Source organism: Colobus angolensis, unplaced genomic scaffold, assembly GCF_000951035.1.
Source record: "Colobus angolensis palliatus isolate OR3802 unplaced genomic scaffold, Cang.pa_1.0 Scaffold91, whole genome shotgun sequence".
In the NCBI taxonomy this organism is placed as follows: domain Eukaryota; kingdom Metazoa; phylum Chordata; class Mammalia; order Primates; family Cercopithecidae; genus Colobus; species Colobus angolensis.
The window spans coordinates 3197816-3217329 of record NW_012123043.1 but is presented as its reverse complement, the minus strand read 5'-3'; the positions used below and the strand labels follow the sequence as shown (position 1 = coordinate 3217329).

Below are 19514 nucleotides of genomic sequence, written 5' to 3'. Positions count from 1 at the left end.
TTTTAAACAATAGCCATTCTCCTCTCTCCCTAGCTGTGATATCCACTAGCCTTCTTTTTGATATTCTTATTCTTTTTTTCAGTAAAATTGGGAATAGAAATTTCTGTATAATGTAGTTACTAAAGCACTGATTTTATTGAGAAGAAAGAGTCTTTAGTTTTCTGTAATCATTGATGCTTTCTCTCCCATATATGGAGAAGTGACAAAGCTAATTTCATGTTTTGACTTATCAAAACATCAAATTATTATAAATGGTTTAAAATACATGATACAATCTCTAACTTATCAGCTCTTGTATCATGTATTTTTAGTCATTTCAATATTTTCCTAACTTATGACCTAAACATAAAAACTGTTGATGTATGAAATACAATTTTTGCTCTAACGAGTTTGTTTAACATAAAATAACCTTATTTTGTATTTATGATAATATTAACTATAATTTTACTGCACTGTTTATTATGACATATTTTTGCGTGGTTTATTTTCCTTAAGCATTAGAAAAATATATTTATTTAAATATCAGGCATCTGCAATAGTAACTAAGTTAGAAATAAGCAATTTTTCATCCTGTGTGTTTAAATTTTGAGTGTAAACAATTGTAGAGCCAGTGAAGATTTTAAAAACACTGTTGATAGAATGTCAGAAATTAAGTTTTAAGATTTAAACTTTTGTTCAATGGAAAACTTTTCAGTAGGATTAAGACTATTATGATGTATAAAGAATTCTTAACATGTATCCTGTAAACATCTTGCTACATTGTAGACTCGAAGCAGAAATAAAAGAGGCGCAGTTGAAGGCAAAGGAAGAAATGATGCAAGGAATCCAGATTGCAAAAGAAATGGCTCAGCAAGAGCTTTCTTCTCAAAAAGCTGCGTATGAAAGCAAAATAAAAGCACTGGAAGCAGAACTGGTAAAAGGCAGAATTGGTTTTATTTTTTTTTCCGACAATGTACCCCAAGTGATGTGTTGCCTATAAAGTTGATTACGTCCCTTTAAGGGAACTGGGAGATGGGAGAGATCAGAGATTAGTGAATCAAAGCCACAGTGAGTCTTGGCCCTCTTTAATTTTACTTTAAGAAATAAGTCGGGGCTGGGCATGGGAGCTCATGCCTCTAATCCCAGTACTTTAGGAGGCCAAGGCGGGCAGATTACTTGAGCCCAGGAGTTCAAGACCAACCGGGGGCAATGTAGGGAGACCGGTCTCTCCAAAAAGTTTAAAACATTAGCTGGGCATGGTAGCATGCGCCTGTAGTCCCAGCTACTCAGGAGGCTGAGATAGGAGAATCACCTAGCTCAGGGAGGTCAAGGCTGCAGTGAACCTTGACAGAGTAAGTAAGACCCTGTCTCAAAAAAAAAAAAAAAAAAAAAGAAAAGAAAAGAGACAAGTTCGTGGCAATAATAGACAATGGCTACTGGAAGAAGAAGAAAAATAAAGAGAAACTTCTGTCCTCTAGCCGCTTCTTGAGTCATGGCTGTCTCCATGGTTTATTGGAAATCTTGGGTTCCCAGAAGCCCATTTTAGAGAATACTGTTAAAAAGTTTGACTAGTGGTATTTATTTTTAGTTAACCTGAATGAAGTGGAGAAGGTTTAATAGGGCAACTTTTCTATTAGTGAGTAATTTCTTGTACATTGGCTAAAGAAAGGGACTTTTGTACTTTTTTGCTACTTTTTTTGCCTGGGTTATTTTTTATTATCATTCTTTAAAGAGAGAAGAGTCTCAAAGGAAAAAAATGCAGGAAATAAATAACCAGAAGGCTAATCACAAAATTGAGGAATTACAAAAGGCAAAGCAGCATCTTGAACAGGAAATATATGTCAACAAAAAGCGATTAGAAATGGAGACTTTGGCTACAAAACAGGTAATTTTATTGTGTAACCAGTTTGCTCTATTCTGAGAAAAAGCTGATTTTTTTCTTTTTCCAAAGAAGTTGCTTATGGTATGTTGAGAGAAGAGAGCCAAATCCAGGTTTGTAGATGTGTAGATGAGTACTTCTTGCCTGAAAGCTTGTATCCTGGTACTGCTCACAGAGCTGCTCACACATCACACAGAGATTTTGAAAGAGACAGATTTCTTATTTCCATCTAGTTCCACTCTAGTTTTCTCTTTTTATGCATCTACAACTATCTGGTCATCGGTCATGCCAAGTAATTTAAATAACTGAAATAGTACTAGGGCACATATGAGGAAGGAAAAAAGGCACAGCTCTTATATTGGGTCACATCCTGATGTCACAATGAAACATCTGCCTGTGGAAAGAGCAGCAAGCAGCCTGTTTCCAGAACTCATAGTAGGGCATTCCTTACCTCAGTCTTACGAGCTTAGGCACCTGCCTGCTTTTATCATGTCATTGAGGATAGAGGCATCTTTCATGGGCCACCTCAACTATTCAGTTTCACAAGCCTAAGGGATAAAACCAGAATGTTAATACCTTCAGGCACCTTACTGTCAACATTTTGGGCCATTCTTTCTATTAGTGGTTCTTGAAGGGTGGTCCCTAGACCAGCAACATCAACATCACCCTGGGAGCATGTTAGAAATGCAAATTTTTAGGCCGGGCACGGTGGCTCACACCTGTAATCCCAGGACTTTGAGAGGCTGAGGCGGATGGATCACGAGGTCAAGAGATCGAGACCGTCTTGGCCAACATGGTGAAACCCTGTCTCTACTAAAAATACAAAAATTAGCTGGGCATGGTGGCGCACGCCTGTAATCCCAGCTACTCAGGAGGCTGAGGTAGGAGAATCTTTTGAACCCGGGAGGCGGGATTGCAGTGAGCCGAGATCATGCCACTGCACTCCAGACTGGTGACAGAGCAAGACTCTGTCTCAAAAAAAAAAAGAAAAAAGAAATGCAAAGTTTTAGGTCGTACTCCAGAACTACTAAAGCAGAAACTGAGAGTGGGGCACAGAACCTATTTTAAGAAGCCCTGTGGGATGTTCTGATGAACACTAAAGTTTGCACGCTCTGTTTTGATTCCTTATATCTTAATCTTAAGGTTTTACTCTCTCAAATGGCAATTTTATTTCTCTTTTTTCCAAGTTTGTGGGGTCGGGGAAACCAGGGTGGGAGTTGGGGGTGGAAGAAAATCCTCCTAGTAATTGCAAAGTATTGGTACCATAATACAGTTATTATAGATCTACTAGTCAACTCCCGGACACAAAGTGACTAGTGAACCACCTCAGAGAGTTTTAGGAGAAGAAAATAGAACTGTTTAAATCTTGAAAAACAATTATTATTACTGGGATTATAATGCTTATTTGTGCTTAGCTAGATTTCTTGTATCTTTTAAATTTAACTTCTTTATTTAGTCAAGTGTTCTTGGATATAGCCTTTTTTTTTTTTTTTAACAGTTTGTCCTTTCTTCTTTTTTTTCTGCCTTTTTTGGGTTTTCTTATTTTTAATTTATTTTTATTTCAATAGCTTTAGAAGTACAAATGGCTTTTGGTTTTGTGGATGAATTATATAGTGGTGAAGTCTAGGATTTAGTGCACCTGTCACCTGAGTAGCTTACATTGTACCCAGTAGGTAGTTTTTCATTCCTTGTCCTCTCCCACCCTCCTTCTTTCTGAATCTTCAATGTACATTGTACCAGGAGTACACACAGTTCACAATTTAGGTTGCACGCTCCTTATGAGAATCTAATACCTGATGATCTGAGCTGGAACCATTTCATCCTGAAACCAACCCCTGCGCCCCTGTCTGTGGAAAAATTGTCTTCCATGAAACCAGTCTGTGGTGCCAGAGAGGTTGGGGACTGCTGCATTATACCACTCTATATGCCTTTGCATGCCCATAGCTTAGCTCTCACTTATAAGTGAGACCATGCTGATATTTGGTTTTCAATTCCTGAGTTACTTCACTTAGAATTATTGCCTCCAGTTCCATTCAAGTTGCTGCAAAAGGTATTTCATTTTTTTACTGCTGGGTAGTATTCTACCCATATTTTCTTGATCCATTCATTGGTTGATGGACACTTAGGTTGATTCCATGTCTTTGCAATTGTGAATTGTGCTGTGATAAGTATACACATGCAGGAGTCTTTTTGATATAATGACTTCTTTTCCTCTTTTTTTCTAGTTTTTTTTAACTTCTATCAATGGGAAGAAAAAAGATTAATTTATGTCATCAAAAATTCCTAATGATACTGTTGTGGGGAAAATTATTTTATAAGGAAATTTTATAAATCATTTTTAAAAGCTTTTCGTGTTTAATAAAACACATAAAACATGTAAACTATATAAACTTAATAAAACATGTACTGTAAAATGAGGTTTACTGTAGTGTGTTATCATTATCAATCTGTTTTTTTAAAATAGGTTTTATTGTATATATTTAAGTTATACAATGTTAGGGGTATATAAATTGTAAAATGGTTACTATAGTGAAGCAAATTAGCATATCCATCATCTCAATGTGGTGTTATAATTTCTCTATTTGCATATTCTCACATGTGGGTCTGTATGAATGAATATCAATTAGGCTTTAGAAGACCATAGCATTCGCCATGCAAGAATTCTGGAAGCTTTAGAAACTGAAAAGCAAAAAATTGCTAAAGAAGTACAAATTCTACAGCAGAATCGGAGTAATAGGGATAAAACTTTTACAAGTGAGTATGTGCTGATTTTAGCAAATATTTTCTAAAATTATGCATGTTATATGTAATATAATTACTAAAATGTTACCATTAGTTGCCTTTATGTATTCAAAATATTTTATTCTAGTTGACTTTTCTGGATCTAAATAAATTTGTATGAATGGTTGTTTTTGAATATTCGGCTTTTAGAATACTTATTATATCAGTGCTTTTGACTGAATGTTTGTGTTCCCCCAAAATTAATATATTGAATTCATAACCTCCAAGGCAGTGGTGTTAGGAAGTGGGGGCCTTTGGTAGGTAAGTAAGTCATGAGGGTAGATCCCTCATAGATAGAATTATTCCCCCTGTGAAAGAAATTGCAGAGAGTCCCCTCACCTCTTCCACCAAGTGAGGACATAGCGTGAAGATGGTAGCCTACAGCCCAGAACAGGGCCCTCACCAGAACCTGGCCGATGCTGGAACCCTGATCTCAGACGTCTAGCCTCCTGAACTGTGAGCAATAAATTGCTGTTGATTATAAGCCACCCAGTCTGGCAATTCATTAGTAGTACTGCAACTGAGCAAATAGTAAGCAAAATTTCAATGTGCAGCATGTTTTAAAAAAAAAATCTTACTCTAATTCTTAATCCTTGTTTTATGTCTGTTAATAGTTGTGCTTCATCATGGATTACTTTGTTTTCTTTTTCACTTAGACATTTTTTTCTTAAGAGATTTTTTTTCTAGCTTTACTGAGGTGTAATTAACAAATAAAAATTATGTGTATTTAAGATGTACAACGTGATGTTTTTACATATATTGCAAAATGACTACCATAATCAAGCTAGTTAACATATTTATCATCTCACCTAGTTTTTTTTTTTTTTTTTTTTGTCATGAGGACACTTAGGATATACTCTCTTATTTCAAATATATAATATCATATTATTAATTCTAGGCAATTTCTGTACATTAGACCTCCAGAGTGTATTGATCCTGTATAACTGACACTTTGTACCCTTTGACAAACATCTTCCCATTCCCCTATCCTATATTTCCTGGTAACCATCATTCTACTCTCTGTGCCTATGAGTTCAACATTTTTAGATTCCACATATAAGTGAGATCATATAGTATTTATCTTTCTATGTCTGGCTTATTTCACTTTTGGTGGTGTTAAAGTTTTCTAATATATAAGATCATGTCATCTGTAAACAAACAATTTACTTCTTCCGTCTCAGTTTGGATATCTTTTATTTCTTTTTCTTACCCAACTGGTTTTGTTAGGACTTGCAGCACTATATTGAATAGAAGTGGTGAGAGTAGGCATCCTTATCATGTGCCTGATCTTAAAGGAAAAGCTTTCAGCTATTTGCCATTGAAGATGTTAGGTGTGGGCTTGTCATATATAGCTTTTATTATGTTGAGGTACATTCTTCTATATCTAATTCGTTGACAGTATCATAAAAGGATGTTGTAGTTTGTCAAATGCTTTTTTGCACCTATTGAAATGATCATATGATTTTTATCCTTATTCTGTTAATGTGATATATCACATTTATTGATTTGTATATGTTAAACCATCCTTGCATCCCAGTGATAAACCCCACTTGATCATGGTGTGCTTTTAATGTGCTGTTGAATTTGGTTTGCTAGTATTTTATTGAAGGTTTTTGGATCTATGTTCATCAGGGATATTGGCCTGTAGTTTTCTTTTCTTGTAGTGTCTTTGTCTGTCTTTTGTATCAGGGTAATGCTGGCCTTGCAAAAGGAATGGGAAATGTTCCTCTTCAGCTTTTTGGAAGAGTTTGAGAAGGATTAGCATTAATTCTTCTTTAATTGTTTGGTAGATTTCACCAGTGAAGCCATTAAGTCCTGTGAGACCTTTTTGTTTTTGAGACAGAGTCTTGCTCTGTTGGCTGGCTGGAGTATGGTGGCGCAATCTCGGCTCATTGCAACGTCCACCTCCCAGGTTGAAGCGATTCTCCTGCCTCAGCCTCCGAAGTAGCTGGGAGTCCAGTTTTTGTATTTTTAGTAGAGACGGGGTTTCACCATGTTGACCAGGATGGTCTCTACCTCCTTACCTCATGGTCCGCCCACCTTAGCCTCCCAAAGTGCTGGGATTTTGCCCAGGCTGGAATGCAGTGGTGTGATCTCTGCTCACTGCACCCTCTGCCTCCCAGGCTCAAGCGATTCTCCTGCCTCAGCTTCTGAGTAGCAGGGATTACAGGCATGAATCACCGTGCCCAGCTAATTTTTGTATTTTTAGTAAAGACAGGGTTTCACCATGTTGGCCAGGCTGGTCTCAAACTTCTGACCTCAGATGATCTGCCTGCCTTGGCTTCCCAAAGTGCTGGGATTACAGGTGTCAGCCACCATGCCTAGCCAAGTCCTGGGAGACTTTTGATTGCACTTTTTTTGGGTACATTTCTGTGTAAAACACAGCACATTTTTAATATAATTTTTTTTATTATGGAAAATTTTAAACTGTAAAAGTAGAGATTGCTGCAGTAAGCCTTTATATATTTATCCAACTTCAATGATTATCAACACATGTTCAATCTTGTTGCCACTATCCTCAAACTCACTGCTTTCCTGGACTATTTTGAAGCAAATCCCAGACATCATATCATTTAAGGTGTACGCACTTCACTGTGTATCTCTAAATTAGATAAGGATTCTCTTTTTGCTCTCCCTCTCTCTCTTTCTCTGTCACTTTTTAAAGTATTGCCATGATAACTATATTAATAATAATTTCTTACACATCACATATTTACTCCATATTCATATTTCCTGGATTGTTTCATCCTTTTTAAAAAAAACTTGATTTGTTTGAATCAGGATACCAATATGATCTACACATTGTGTTTGGTAGATGTGCCATTTAAGTTTTAATCTGTAAATTCACTCTTCTCTTTCATCTAATAATTTGTTGAAGAAATCAGATGATTTGTCCTGTAGAGGTTTTTTGGATTCTGGATTTTGCTGATTGTGTCTCCCTGGTATTGCTTAACAGGCTTCTCTGTTCCAGTGTTCCCTAGAAAGTGGTAGTTAGATCTACAGGCCTATCAAATTCAGGTTCAGTTTTTTAGCAAGAATACTTGGTAGGTATGTTGTATACTTTCTATAACTTCTTTAAAATAACTTTTAAAATATTAACACTCTTTTTTTTTTTTTTTTTTTTTTCCTGAGACAGAGTCTTGTTCTGTCCCCCAGGCTGGAGTGCATTGGAGTGCAGTAGCACAATCTCAGCTCAGTGCAACCTCTGCCTCCCGGGTTCAAACAATTCTCCTGCCTCAACCTCCCGAGTAGCTGAGACTACAGGCATGTACCACCACGCCTGGCTAATTTTTGTATTTTTAGTAGAAACAGTGTTTCACCATGTTGGCCAGGCTAGTTTCAAACTCCTGACCTCAGGTGATCCACCTGCCTTGGTCTTCCAAAATGCTGGGATTATAGGTGTGAGCCACTTCACCCAGCCAATACTCTTTGTGTCTATTGCCAGAAATAAATACTTTTTTTCTTCTGAGGGTCTAGATAGTGCCTTACAATGATTACTTGATTTTTTAATTCTTGTGAATAATGAGTTTATCCTTCCAAAAAGCTATTTTTAGTAGAGTATTGGTTATAAGTTTGCCTGAACAATATAGAAAATATTCATGGTAAAATCTTTTTTTTTTTTTTTTGAGACAAAGTCTTGCTCTGTCACACAGGCTGGGGTGCAGGGTGCCATCATAGCTCACTACAACCTCAAACTCCTGGGCTCTAGTGATCCTCTTGTCTCAGGCTCCCCAGTAGGTAGGACTACAGGTGCATGCTACCTTGCCTGGCTAATTTATTTTATTTTCTAGAGATAGGGTGTCACTATATTGCCCAGGCAGGCCTTGAAATTCTGGTCTTCAAGTGATCCTCCTGCCTCAGCCTCCCAAAATGTAGGGATTATAGACATGAACTACTGTGCCTAGTCCGAATCTTAAATCCAAATTAGGAGCTGGGTGTGGTGGCTCATGCCTGTAATCCCAGCACTTTGGAAGGCTAAGGCAGGCAGATTGCTTAAGCCCAGGAGTTCAAAGACCAGCCTGAGCAACATGGCGAAACCCCATCTCTACAAAATATAAAAGTTAGCTGGGTGTGGTGGCATGCACTTGTAGTTCCAGTTACTTGGAAGGCTGAGATGGGAGGATCACTTGAGCCTGGGGAGGTCAAGGTTGCAGTGAGCCATGATCCAGCCACTGTACTATAGCCAGGACAACAGAGTGAGACCCTGACTCAAAAAAAAAAAAAAAAAAAGAAAGTGAAATTATGCACTAAATTATTTTCCGTTTTTATTTTAATGTCTTGACATACACACACACATATATATTTTTTAATTTTTAGACAAAATACAAAAGGATATGTTTCTGTATAAGTAAGGCTATAGAATACCCAATATTTGAAAGAATTTAGAAATGAGGAAGAAATAAAAAAGACATTAGAAAAAAAATTATTTTCTAGATATTAGAAAGTAAAGCATTGTCTTTAGCTTATCTTTTTTACATCAACTTCAATTTTCTTAAATCTTTCCACAGACAAAAGACCTCATTTTACAGGAAAAATGTTTTATTTCACTAAATTACTCAAATATCAGTATCCTTCCGCAATATAGAGTTAAAACCATTAATTTACAATCAGTAATTTTTTTTAGGAATTGTTTTGCTTAATGATATATGTTAGTGCCCATGTATGTATTTTGAATCTTTTCTGTGTGCTTTGTATTAGTGCAGACAACTTGGAGCTCTATGAAACTCTCAATGATGATTCAGGAAGCCAATGCTATCAGCAGCAAATTGAAAACATACTATGTTTTTGGCAGGTAAGTAATTAATTATCCTGATTATAAATGTTTTAAACAAGTTGGCCTTTATATCATTTAGTTTCTCTCTTTTTTTTTTCTGAGACAGAGTCTTGCTCTGTTGCCCAGGCTGGAGTGCAGTGGCACAATCTGGGCTCACTGCAACCTCCACCTCCTGGGTTCAAGCAGTTCTCCTGCCTCAGCCTCCCGAGTAGCTGGGATTACAGGCGTGTGCCACCACACCCAGCTAATTTTTGTATTTGGTAGAGATGGGATTTCACCATGTTGGCCAGGCTGGTCTCAAACTCCTGACCTCGTGATCCACCTGCCTTGGCCTACCAAAGTGCTGGGATTATAGGCGTGACCCACGGTGCCCGGCTATCATTTAGTTTCTCTAAAGTCCATTCTACAGCTGTAGGAAAGAGCTGGTATCAGAATCCACAGTGAGACTTTACTGTTTCAGAGGTCATTCTGGAGTAAGAGAGATTTCAACAATTAACATACTAGTGTATTTATAAATAAAATAATGTTAGTTGTTTTAGTAATTTGCTAATTTTCTTTTGAGTTGAAAATGTATCAGTATTTCATTGTTCAAAAGGAACATACCTTATTAGAAATTTTTGACTTTTAAAAATTTTTATGTTATTTTTATATGTTATATACTTACATGATTATTACTATAGTAAAAATACTTAACTGTGGAAAGACTTAATCAGTGGATGGAATTTTTAGGGAAATTATCTACCCCAGAAAACTTAGTATAAATGGGTATGTATGTTTCATGATAAGCTTTTTTTGTTTGTTTTTATTTCAGACATGATGTAGCAGATAAAAGTAGTTCTGACACTTCTATTCGGGTTCGTAACCTGAAACTAGGAATCTCAACATTCTGGAGTCTGGAAAAGTTTGAATCTAAACTTGCAGCAATGAAAGAACTTTATGAGGTTTGGAATATTATTAAAATCTCTATAAACTTTTTAAAATAAAAAAGTATAAAAGTTCAAATACCTGCTTTTGGTGAAGTATATATATAAAAGTGACATATTCTCTGTATAGAAAATTTGGAAAACAAAAGGCAATCTGTCAATTACCTAAACCAACCAGTATTAACAATTATATATATTTATTTTTACATTTAAATGGAGTTTTATTGGATTGTTTTAATACAGTTATAGGTACAATACAGAAATTTAATAGTGGAATCTATTGTCATAATTGTATATTTAAAAAATTTTACATTTAAGCTTAAGGAAAGAAGAAATTTGATAGACATAAATCATATTACATCGTTTGAAATGATCTTCCTAAGCCTAATGTACCTTTTTGCATATTTACATTTCTCCGTTGCTGTGCTTTGAGTGCTTCCAGCTGCCTGCTGCCTGTTATGGTCACAACTAAAAAATCTCTGTACATAGTAGTTTTTAATATCTTATTTTCTCATATTTTATTTTCCAAAATGAAACTAAAAATATGAACTTTTTATTATACTCTGATGCTCACCGACAAATTGCTTGCCAGAAATATTGCCATTTACCAATGCTACCAGTTTGCATTTTACACATATATATGTGTGTGTATATATTTCAAAATATATATATATATATATATTGAAATGGAGTTTGCTCTTGTCACATAGCCTATAGTGCAATGGTGAGATCTCAGCTCACTACAACCTCTGCCTCCCAGGTTCAAGCGATTCTTTTGCCACAGCCTCCTGAATAGCTGGAATTACAGATGCCTGCCACCAGCCCCAGCTAATTTTTGTATTTTTTTAATAGAGACAGGGTTTCGCCATGTTGGCCAGGCTGGTCTTGAACTCCTGACCTCAGGTGATCCACCCGCCTTGGCCTTCCAAAGTGCTGGGATTACAGGCATGAGCCACTGCACCTGGCCTTATTATTATTATTTTTTTTAATAGAGACAGAGTCTTGCTGTGTTGCCCAGGCTGGTCTTGAACTCCTGGCCTCAAGCAATCCTTTCACCTTAGCCTCCCAAAGTGTTAGGATTACAAGCATGAGCCATTGTGCACAACCTGTATGTTTTTTTTTTGAGACGCAGTCTCACTCTGCCCCCAGGCTGGAGTGCAGTGGTGCAATCTCAGCTCAATACGAGCCTTGCCTCCCGGGTTCATGCCATTCTCCTGCCTCAGTCTCCCAAGTAGCTGGGACTATAGGCACCTGCCACCACGCCCGGCTAATTTTTTTTTTTTTTTTGTATTTTTAGTAGAGACAGGGTTTCACTATCTTAGCCAGGATGGTCTCGATCTCCTGACCTCGTGATCTGCCCACCTCAGCCTCCCAAAGTGCTGGGATTACAGGCGTGAGCCCCCGCGTCCGGCCGCAACCTGTATTTTAATAACTAGTAAATCTAGGGACTTGGGATTTCACTGTTTTTTCTTTATGGGTAAAGTGTGTGTTCATGCTCTTTGAATTTTTTGTGAAATGAAATGTAGGAAATTAATATAGCTCCAAAAGTTCTTTACATATTTTGATAAGCCTTTATATTTATCATGCCCTTTTTTTCCCTAATTATATCATTTTTTGGTGGTTTCATTTTGTTATACAGGCATTTTTAATTTGGTAAATTTGAATCCATTATTCCAGAGATCTTAAACATTGTACAACCCCTGCATTTTCTTTTAATTAAAAAAAAAGTTCACGTCTTTGAATCACATAGAATTTATTATGGTGTTTTGTGAGAGGTATGAATTTAAAGTTTAAAGTTCATATTATCTAATTATCCATAAAATTATCCCTAAAATAGTTGCAGCATGTATTAAATTGTTGCATTGCTACTATTTGTAAAATATACTACCTTTAAATAATGTAACTCCATATGGAACTATATACTATTTAGATCATTATAGTAACGAAGTTATCATATGGGAAAACTTAGAGGATGCTGCCAAATTGTAGCCTAACACTTCAATTGTTTAATGGAAAAATGAAAATAAAAACAAAATAAAACAAAGGAAAGCAATGAAAGGAATCATTATGAGATAAAAGCAATAATTAATTAATTAGGAATTAATAAATATAAGCTCCTGTTCTTTGAAAAGATAAATGTGATTTTAGAAATGAGAAGTGGCATTTAAGTAAACATAAAGAAAACATTTAAAAATTATGTTACTATAAAACTTTATGCTAATAAATTTGACAATTTCCTACAAAGACTTTTTAGAAAAAAGATAAATTATGAAATTTGACTTCATAGGTGAATAACCATGCAATAATTTGAAACGTTTGTCAACAAACTGGCCTCAAAAAAAAAAAAAAGTGTAGGAAAAGAAGGTGCTAGTCTCAGACACTCTTATGGGTAAGCTCTTTTAAACTGCCAAAGAAAAGATAAATCTTATTCTGTTTAAACTATTCTAGAACATAGCAATAAATAGAAAGTGTCACAGTTTATCTTATGCTAGAATAACTGATTAAAAACAAAACAAACAAAAACCACAAAAACTGAAAAGATGACTCAGAAGATAATTACCAACCAATCTTTTTTGTTTGTTTGTTTGTTTTTGAGACGGAGTCTCACTCCATCGCCAGGCTGGAGTGCAGTGGCGCGAGTTCAGCTCACTGCAACTTCTGTCTCCCGGGTTCAAGAGATCCTCCTGCTTCAGCCTTCCTAGTAGCTGGAACTACAGTTGTGCACCACCATGCCCAGCTAATTTTTAGATTTTTAGCAGAGATGAGGTTTCACCATGTTGGCCAGGATGGTCTCAATCTCTTGACATTGTGATCCACTCGCCTCAGCCTCCCAAAGTGCTGGGATTACAGGCATGAGCCACTGTGCCTGGCCTACAAACTAATCTTAATATGAACACAGCTACAAAAATCCTAAAAGAAATGTTAGCAGGGTTGGGCACGGTGGAGGCCAAGGGTGCAGGATTACTTGAGCCCAGGAATTCAAGAACAGCCTGGGTAACGTAGTTTTTGTTTTGTTTGCTTATTTGTTTGTTTGTTTTGAGACAGAGTTTCGCTCTGTCACCCAGGTTGTAGTGCAGTGGCACAATCTTGGTTCACTGCAACCTTCGCCTCCCAAGTTCAAGCAATTCTTGTTCCTCGGCTTCCTGAGTATCTGGCTTACGTGCCACCATACCCAGCTAATTTTTTTTTTTTTTTTGTATTTTTAGTAGAGTCAGGATTTTACCATGTTGGCCATGCTGATCTCAAACTCCTGACCTCAGGTGATCCGCCTGCCTCGGCCTCCCAGAATGCTGGAATTATAGAGATGAGCCACCACACCCGGCCGACCCTGTCTCTTTTACCAAAAATCTAAAAATTAGACAGATGTGGTGGTGCATGCCCGGAGTCCCAGCTGCTTGGAAGGCTGAGGTTAGAGGATTACTTGAGTCCGGAAGGTCAAGGTTGCCCTGTAATCCCAGCACTTTGGGAGGCTGAGATGAGAGGATCACTTGAGCCCAGGAGTTCTATACCAGCCTTCTCCCTACAAAAGAAAAAAAGAGAATTCTTACACTGTGAAGAAGTAGGGTTTATGTCATAAATGCGAAGTATATTCATAATAGAAAATCCAAAAAGGCTGAAAGCAATCATACCAAAGCATTGACAATGTTTATGTGAAAATGATGGGTTTATGAGTGGTTTTAATTTTTTTCTTTGTGTTTATATGTATTAATAATTTCTAACTTTTCTACAATTAATATGAATTGCTTGTGTTTTTAGAACAACAAAAGTAGCATGGAGGTCATTTGATTATTCTTGCCTTGATATATACTTTAAAACCTAGTGGTTGAATTAACCTAGCTTTAACTTACCTCCTACTTTTAACCATTCATTGTAATTTTTTACTTATTTTTCTGTATAATTATACTGTTTCTGAATCAAGTTCTATGTAGCATTTTGCTAGAACTGTAATTGTTATTACTTTAAATATGTAAAATATAGACTATAATCCTGATCAAGATATTTAACCAGGAAGTGACTACATCTTAACTTTGTCAGATTATTCTTTTGTGTCTCTCCTGAGGATTTTATTGTTTATGTTTTTACTATTCTTATAAATCTCAAGTTTATTATTCCTGAATTATTTAATGATTTCTATTGTTTTTATTAAAAGTAGATGTCTTTTAATATCATCCGTATCATCGTGTGATTGATTGTTAATTTGATCAGGAATGATTTTTTAGACTTATCAGATAATATATAATCTTGCTAATTTTGTAGTTTAAATGTAACAAAGGATTTAATCTTTTTTTTCTTAGTTACTAAACATTTTTTCCACCCCAAATTAACTGAAACTATATATTATATTTTTCTTAGAGTAATGGTAGTAACAGAGATGAAGATGTCTTTTGTGATCCTGAAGATGAATGGGAACCCGACATTACAGATGCACCAGTTTCTTCACTTTCTAGAAGGAGGTAAAGACATTTTTGTTAGTGGTTTTCTTGCTCTATGTGCCCGCACGCGTGTGTGTAAATTGTATATCATATATATTATTTCCTTATTTTAAAAGAACCATTGTCATGATAGATGTCTGGATAGGAAACTCAGAACTATAAGAGGAATAGTATGTTATTGGTCAAATTACAGCAGTTAGGGCATTAAATTGTTTATTAGTCAGAAGAGAAACCAGATTTTCAGTGTTTCATCATGTAAGTCTTAAGAGCAACTTAGAGTAGCATAAATTAAATTTTCCATAAAAATGAACAGTATTTAATTACTTTTAAATTACCCTTTCTCTGGCCGGGTGCCGTGGCTCACGCCTGTAATCCCAGCACTTTGGGAGGCCGAGGTGGGTGGATCACAAGGTCAGGAGATTGAGACCATCCTGGCTAACGTGGTGAAACCCGGTCTCTATCAAAAATACAAAAATTAGCCGGGCATGGTGGCAGGCACCTGTACTCCCAGCTACATGGGAGGCTGAGGCAGGAGAATGCTGTGAAACCGTGAGGTAGAGCTTGCACTGAGCCGAGATCGCTCTGCTGCACTCTAGCCTGGGCGACAGAGCAAGACTCCGTCTCAAAAAAAAATAAAAAAATAAAAAAATAAATTACCCTTTCTCAAGAACTTGGTATATTCTATGATATTTTCTTGTAAGGTACAGAATTTTAAATGCAGTAAACTAGTATGAACTCCACAAAAGAATAAATCATGGTGATAGACAACTTCTATATGTGACAAATGTTGCTTATTAACTCAAAACATAAAAGTCTTCCATGGTGAATAACAGATGCTTTTTAAGGAAAAACTAGTTCTGCATAGACCTCAGATACTTAGATTATAGAGAGGCAAAATGGTATCTTGGAAAGGCCTTGGAGCCAATTTAGCCTCCTAGTTTGGTTTGGTTTTTAAGCAAGTATTTCTTTGATGACTACTGTCTGCCATGCCCTGAGAAAGCAGAGATGAATACAAAATACCCCCTGTCCTGAAAGACCAGGAATTGAGGAAAGTAGAGGCAGGAGCCGTTGACAAAAACCTGAACTGAGGCTAGACAGAAGGATTTTAAATGTAGTGAAGAGGAAAGTGGAGTTTTATACATATTCAGGATGCAGAATCAATAGAATGCAGAGGAGACTGGTTGTGGGGCTGAAGGTGTGAAGGGTGCTAGGATGACTCCTGGTTTTAAATTGGGTGACTGACTAGAGGAAAGTCATGTTGCCTGAAATGGAGCGTTTAAGAGGAGTTTAATTTTGAACATGAAGAATTTGAGATTCTCAGGGGACATCCAGGTGTATCTTTGGGTTTAGAACTTTGGTGGATGGAGCTGGAGATTTTTCGGATGTAAGGGTCAATAGTATTTATCTGTCAGCAGAAGCATCATTGTTACTAAGAGCATTTATTAAATGCTTACTAAGCCTTATCTCACCTAGTACACACTACAAACCTATGAAGTAGATACTGTCATTACCCTCATTTTACCGATGAAGAAACTGAGAATTTAGAGAGGTTGAGTGACTTGTCGAAAGTCACAGAGCTGATAGAATAGCCGGTACTCAAATCCAAGTCTGGGTGACTCCAAAGCTCCTGATTTTAACTGCTATGCCATATCACCTCTCCATTGTATATGAAAGAGTAGCATCCTTCTGTTTAAGCTAATTGTTTTTTGTTTTCTTAAACTTCATTGCCTTCAGCTGCAGATCAGAATCCATTCGGGTTTCTAAATCGTTGTAGGCCTATGGCATTGTTTTTGACTTGGCTTATTTTAAACTCATTTATGATTTTCCTCAAAGAGATGAAACAATTTTATAGCAGCTTTCCCCCATTATTTCTGCTTTATTGGTCATATGATAACCTCTAAGCTATGGTAAGAAATTGCTAATACATAGTAAGCATTATCTTGAATGAAATACAAAGCATATCTTTTACACAGAAATGAGCTCGTTGAGTGTAGGGAACATGTCTGTATCCCCTACAATATAGCATAGTAAAAAGGTCACAAGCTCTGATATCAGGGTCCTGGGTTCTAATCCATGCTCAGTGTGGTCATGTACAAGTGACATTACATCCCTAGCCTTCAATTTTCTCGTCTAAAATGAAGACAGTAATATATACCTACTTTACAGGGATTTATTATTAAGATTAAGTGAGGTCCTATGTATAGAGCAGCTGCTGCTCCTGCTACTTCTGCTATTTCTGCTATGACCACTATGATTGACAACATGGAACTGATGATGGTTATGTTGCAGAGTTGTTATGAGGATTAGAGATAGTGCATATAAAGCACATATTACAGTGGGTGGGCATTCAATAAATGGCAGCTGTGATTATTAGTGGATGCTTAATATATATTGAATAAGATTAAATCTTAGAATACAGAGAAGCTGATTTCTGTCCAGTACCAGTAACAGATGGTAATATTTTCAAGTGATTTGTCTTGAGGACTTGAAAGAGCTGGCTTCTGGCACTGAAGTAAGCTAAATATGGTCCTTAGGTGAAATTGAGTAGATAGGGCTTGAGATATTTAAGCCAACCTAGAGTAACCCAAAAATTTAAACCAGACCAATAAATTCATCAGAGAATGATTTATGAATATCTTTGGATTTTAGGATTACTAGTTTTGTATTATTTTTATTATAAACAGCTTTTTTTTTTCTTTTCTTTTTGAGACGGAGTCTCGCTCTGTCGTCCAGGCTGGAGTGCAGTGGTGCGATTGCAGCTCACTGCAAGCTCTGCCTCCCAGATTCATGCCATTCTCCTGCCTCAGCCTCCCGAGTGGCTGGGACTACAGGCGCCCACCACCACGCCCGGCTAATTCTTGTATTTTTAGTAGAGACGGGGTTTCACTGTGTTAGCCAGGATGGTCTCAATTTCCTGACCTTGTGATCCGCCCACCTTGGCCTCCCAAAGTGCTGGGATTACAGGTGTGAGCCATTGCACCCGGCTATAAACAGATTTAAACTTTGTATATTTAGAATTGTAAATCACAATATAACCATTAATAATGAGCATTAAACTTTTAGCCTACTGGGACCCGGCGTGGTGGCTCTAAAAAAAAAAAAAAAAACTTTTAGCCTCTTGTATCTTGGTAATTTACATCATATTTTCTGTTGACTTTTAAGTTTTTAATTAGGGAATCAGCAGAAATTTAGGCTCTAAAAAAAAAAAAAAAACTTTTAGCCTCTTGTATCTTGGTAATTTACATCATATTTTCTGTTGACTTTTAAGTTAATAATTAGGGAATCAGCAGAAATTTAAAATGTTACCAAAAATCAAAACATCTCAGCGTTTTCTAAGATTTTCAAATTGGGTGTTTTCATTTCACAGAGATATTTTTGGATACTTCTATAATTTAAAAGTATCATATTTTTAAAAAATGAATTGTTCTTAGTCTGAGACCTTGTATATGAAGTTTCAGCCTTGTAAGAATGTTTATGACAGAATTCCAAACTCTGAGAATGCCTGCAGGTAATGGAAACACTGACAGATTCTTAATTATAGAACTTCTACTGGGCAATGATATGCCATAGTCGTTCTGCAATAAAATAGACTGGTTTGGCTGCCTATAAATTTTGATATATACTGTTGACAGTTAAAAGTAAATTTCCCTCTGATGTTAAGTAAAAACTCTTTGAAAGTAATATGACAAGCATTTTACTTGGGTTTAAACATTGTTTAACTATGATATTGTTGCAGGAATAATTGTTTTCCTAGTTTAGACTTGCTGTAATAATATACTTTTTTCACTGCTAAGTAGAAAAACTAATATTTAAGAATTGATATTTCCTTTTCCTTTTATCAGTCCTATTTCTGTGTTCTTGTAGGAGTTCATAGCAAAAATTTTATATTTGAAACGTTTAGGCTACTAGTGATAGAATGCTTTGGCTTAATAATCATTTCAACAAATAGTATTTTTGAGTGGCCAACTGTAGTACAGAGTTGTGTTAGGAAAAAATACTTAAAAGGATCCACTAAATTTAGATCTAGATCACTGCTCTGTTAGTTCATCGACACAGGAATTAGAATTTGGGTTTAAAAAATTTATAGATGAATGGCAATATGGAGGTAGGCTGCTTTCTCCAGTAGCAGAAAGGGTGGCCTCCATTTTCAAGAAGCAAACAGTAGGCAGCCAAGCAAACTCAAAGCAGAAATTGGGGCATTTTTATAGGCTGAGGAAAAAGTGGTCAGCAAAAAGAACAATTAGAGATAGAAACACTTCTTCCATTTGTGCCACGGCTGCACTTCACAGGTATTATGCTTTGCACACAGTGTGGCAGATACCTACTTACATGTTTATTTACCTAAATCACTTCCCTGTTTAAAATCTTTCCTTGAAACATTGAGTACACATGGATACAAAGAAGTGAATAATAGACACTGGGGCCTATTTGAGGTGGGTGGGAGGAAGGTGAGGACTGAAAAACTCTTTAATACCATCAGGTATTATGCCTGTTACCTGTGTGACAAAATTATCTGTAGACCAAACCCCCACAGCATGAAATTTATCCATGTAACAAACCTGCACGTGTACCCCTTGAACCTAAAATCAAAGTTGAAAGAAAATAAATAAATCCCAACTCGACCACTTAAAAAAATAAGATAAAATCCTTCCCTGGATAATTTGCTCAGGATAAAATCCAAGCTTTATTGACATACAAAGACCACCTCAAGCTGGCCCCTGTGCACCTCCCAGCCTCATCCCTTG

General features: G+C 36.4%; 1 protein-coding gene across 1 annotated transcript in view; it reads left to right on the top strand.

Annotated features, from left to right (window-relative positions):
• The window catches only part of KIF14 (kinesin family member 14), a 67277-nt gene that overhangs the window by 28377 nt on the left and 19386 nt on the right, over window positions 1–19514 (top strand). The window contains exons 16-21 of the mRNA XM_011931705.1: window positions 766–913; window positions 1712–1864; window positions 4486–4612; window positions 9338–9431; window positions 10225–10354; window positions 14690–14790. Coding sequence (XP_011787095.1) covers window positions 766–913; window positions 1712–1864; window positions 4486–4612; window positions 9338–9431; window positions 10225–10354; window positions 14690–14790 — 753 coding nt within the window. The remainder of the gene's footprint in view (window positions 1–765; window positions 914–1711; window positions 1865–4485; window positions 4613–9337; window positions 9432–10224; window positions 10355–14689; window positions 14791–19514) is intronic.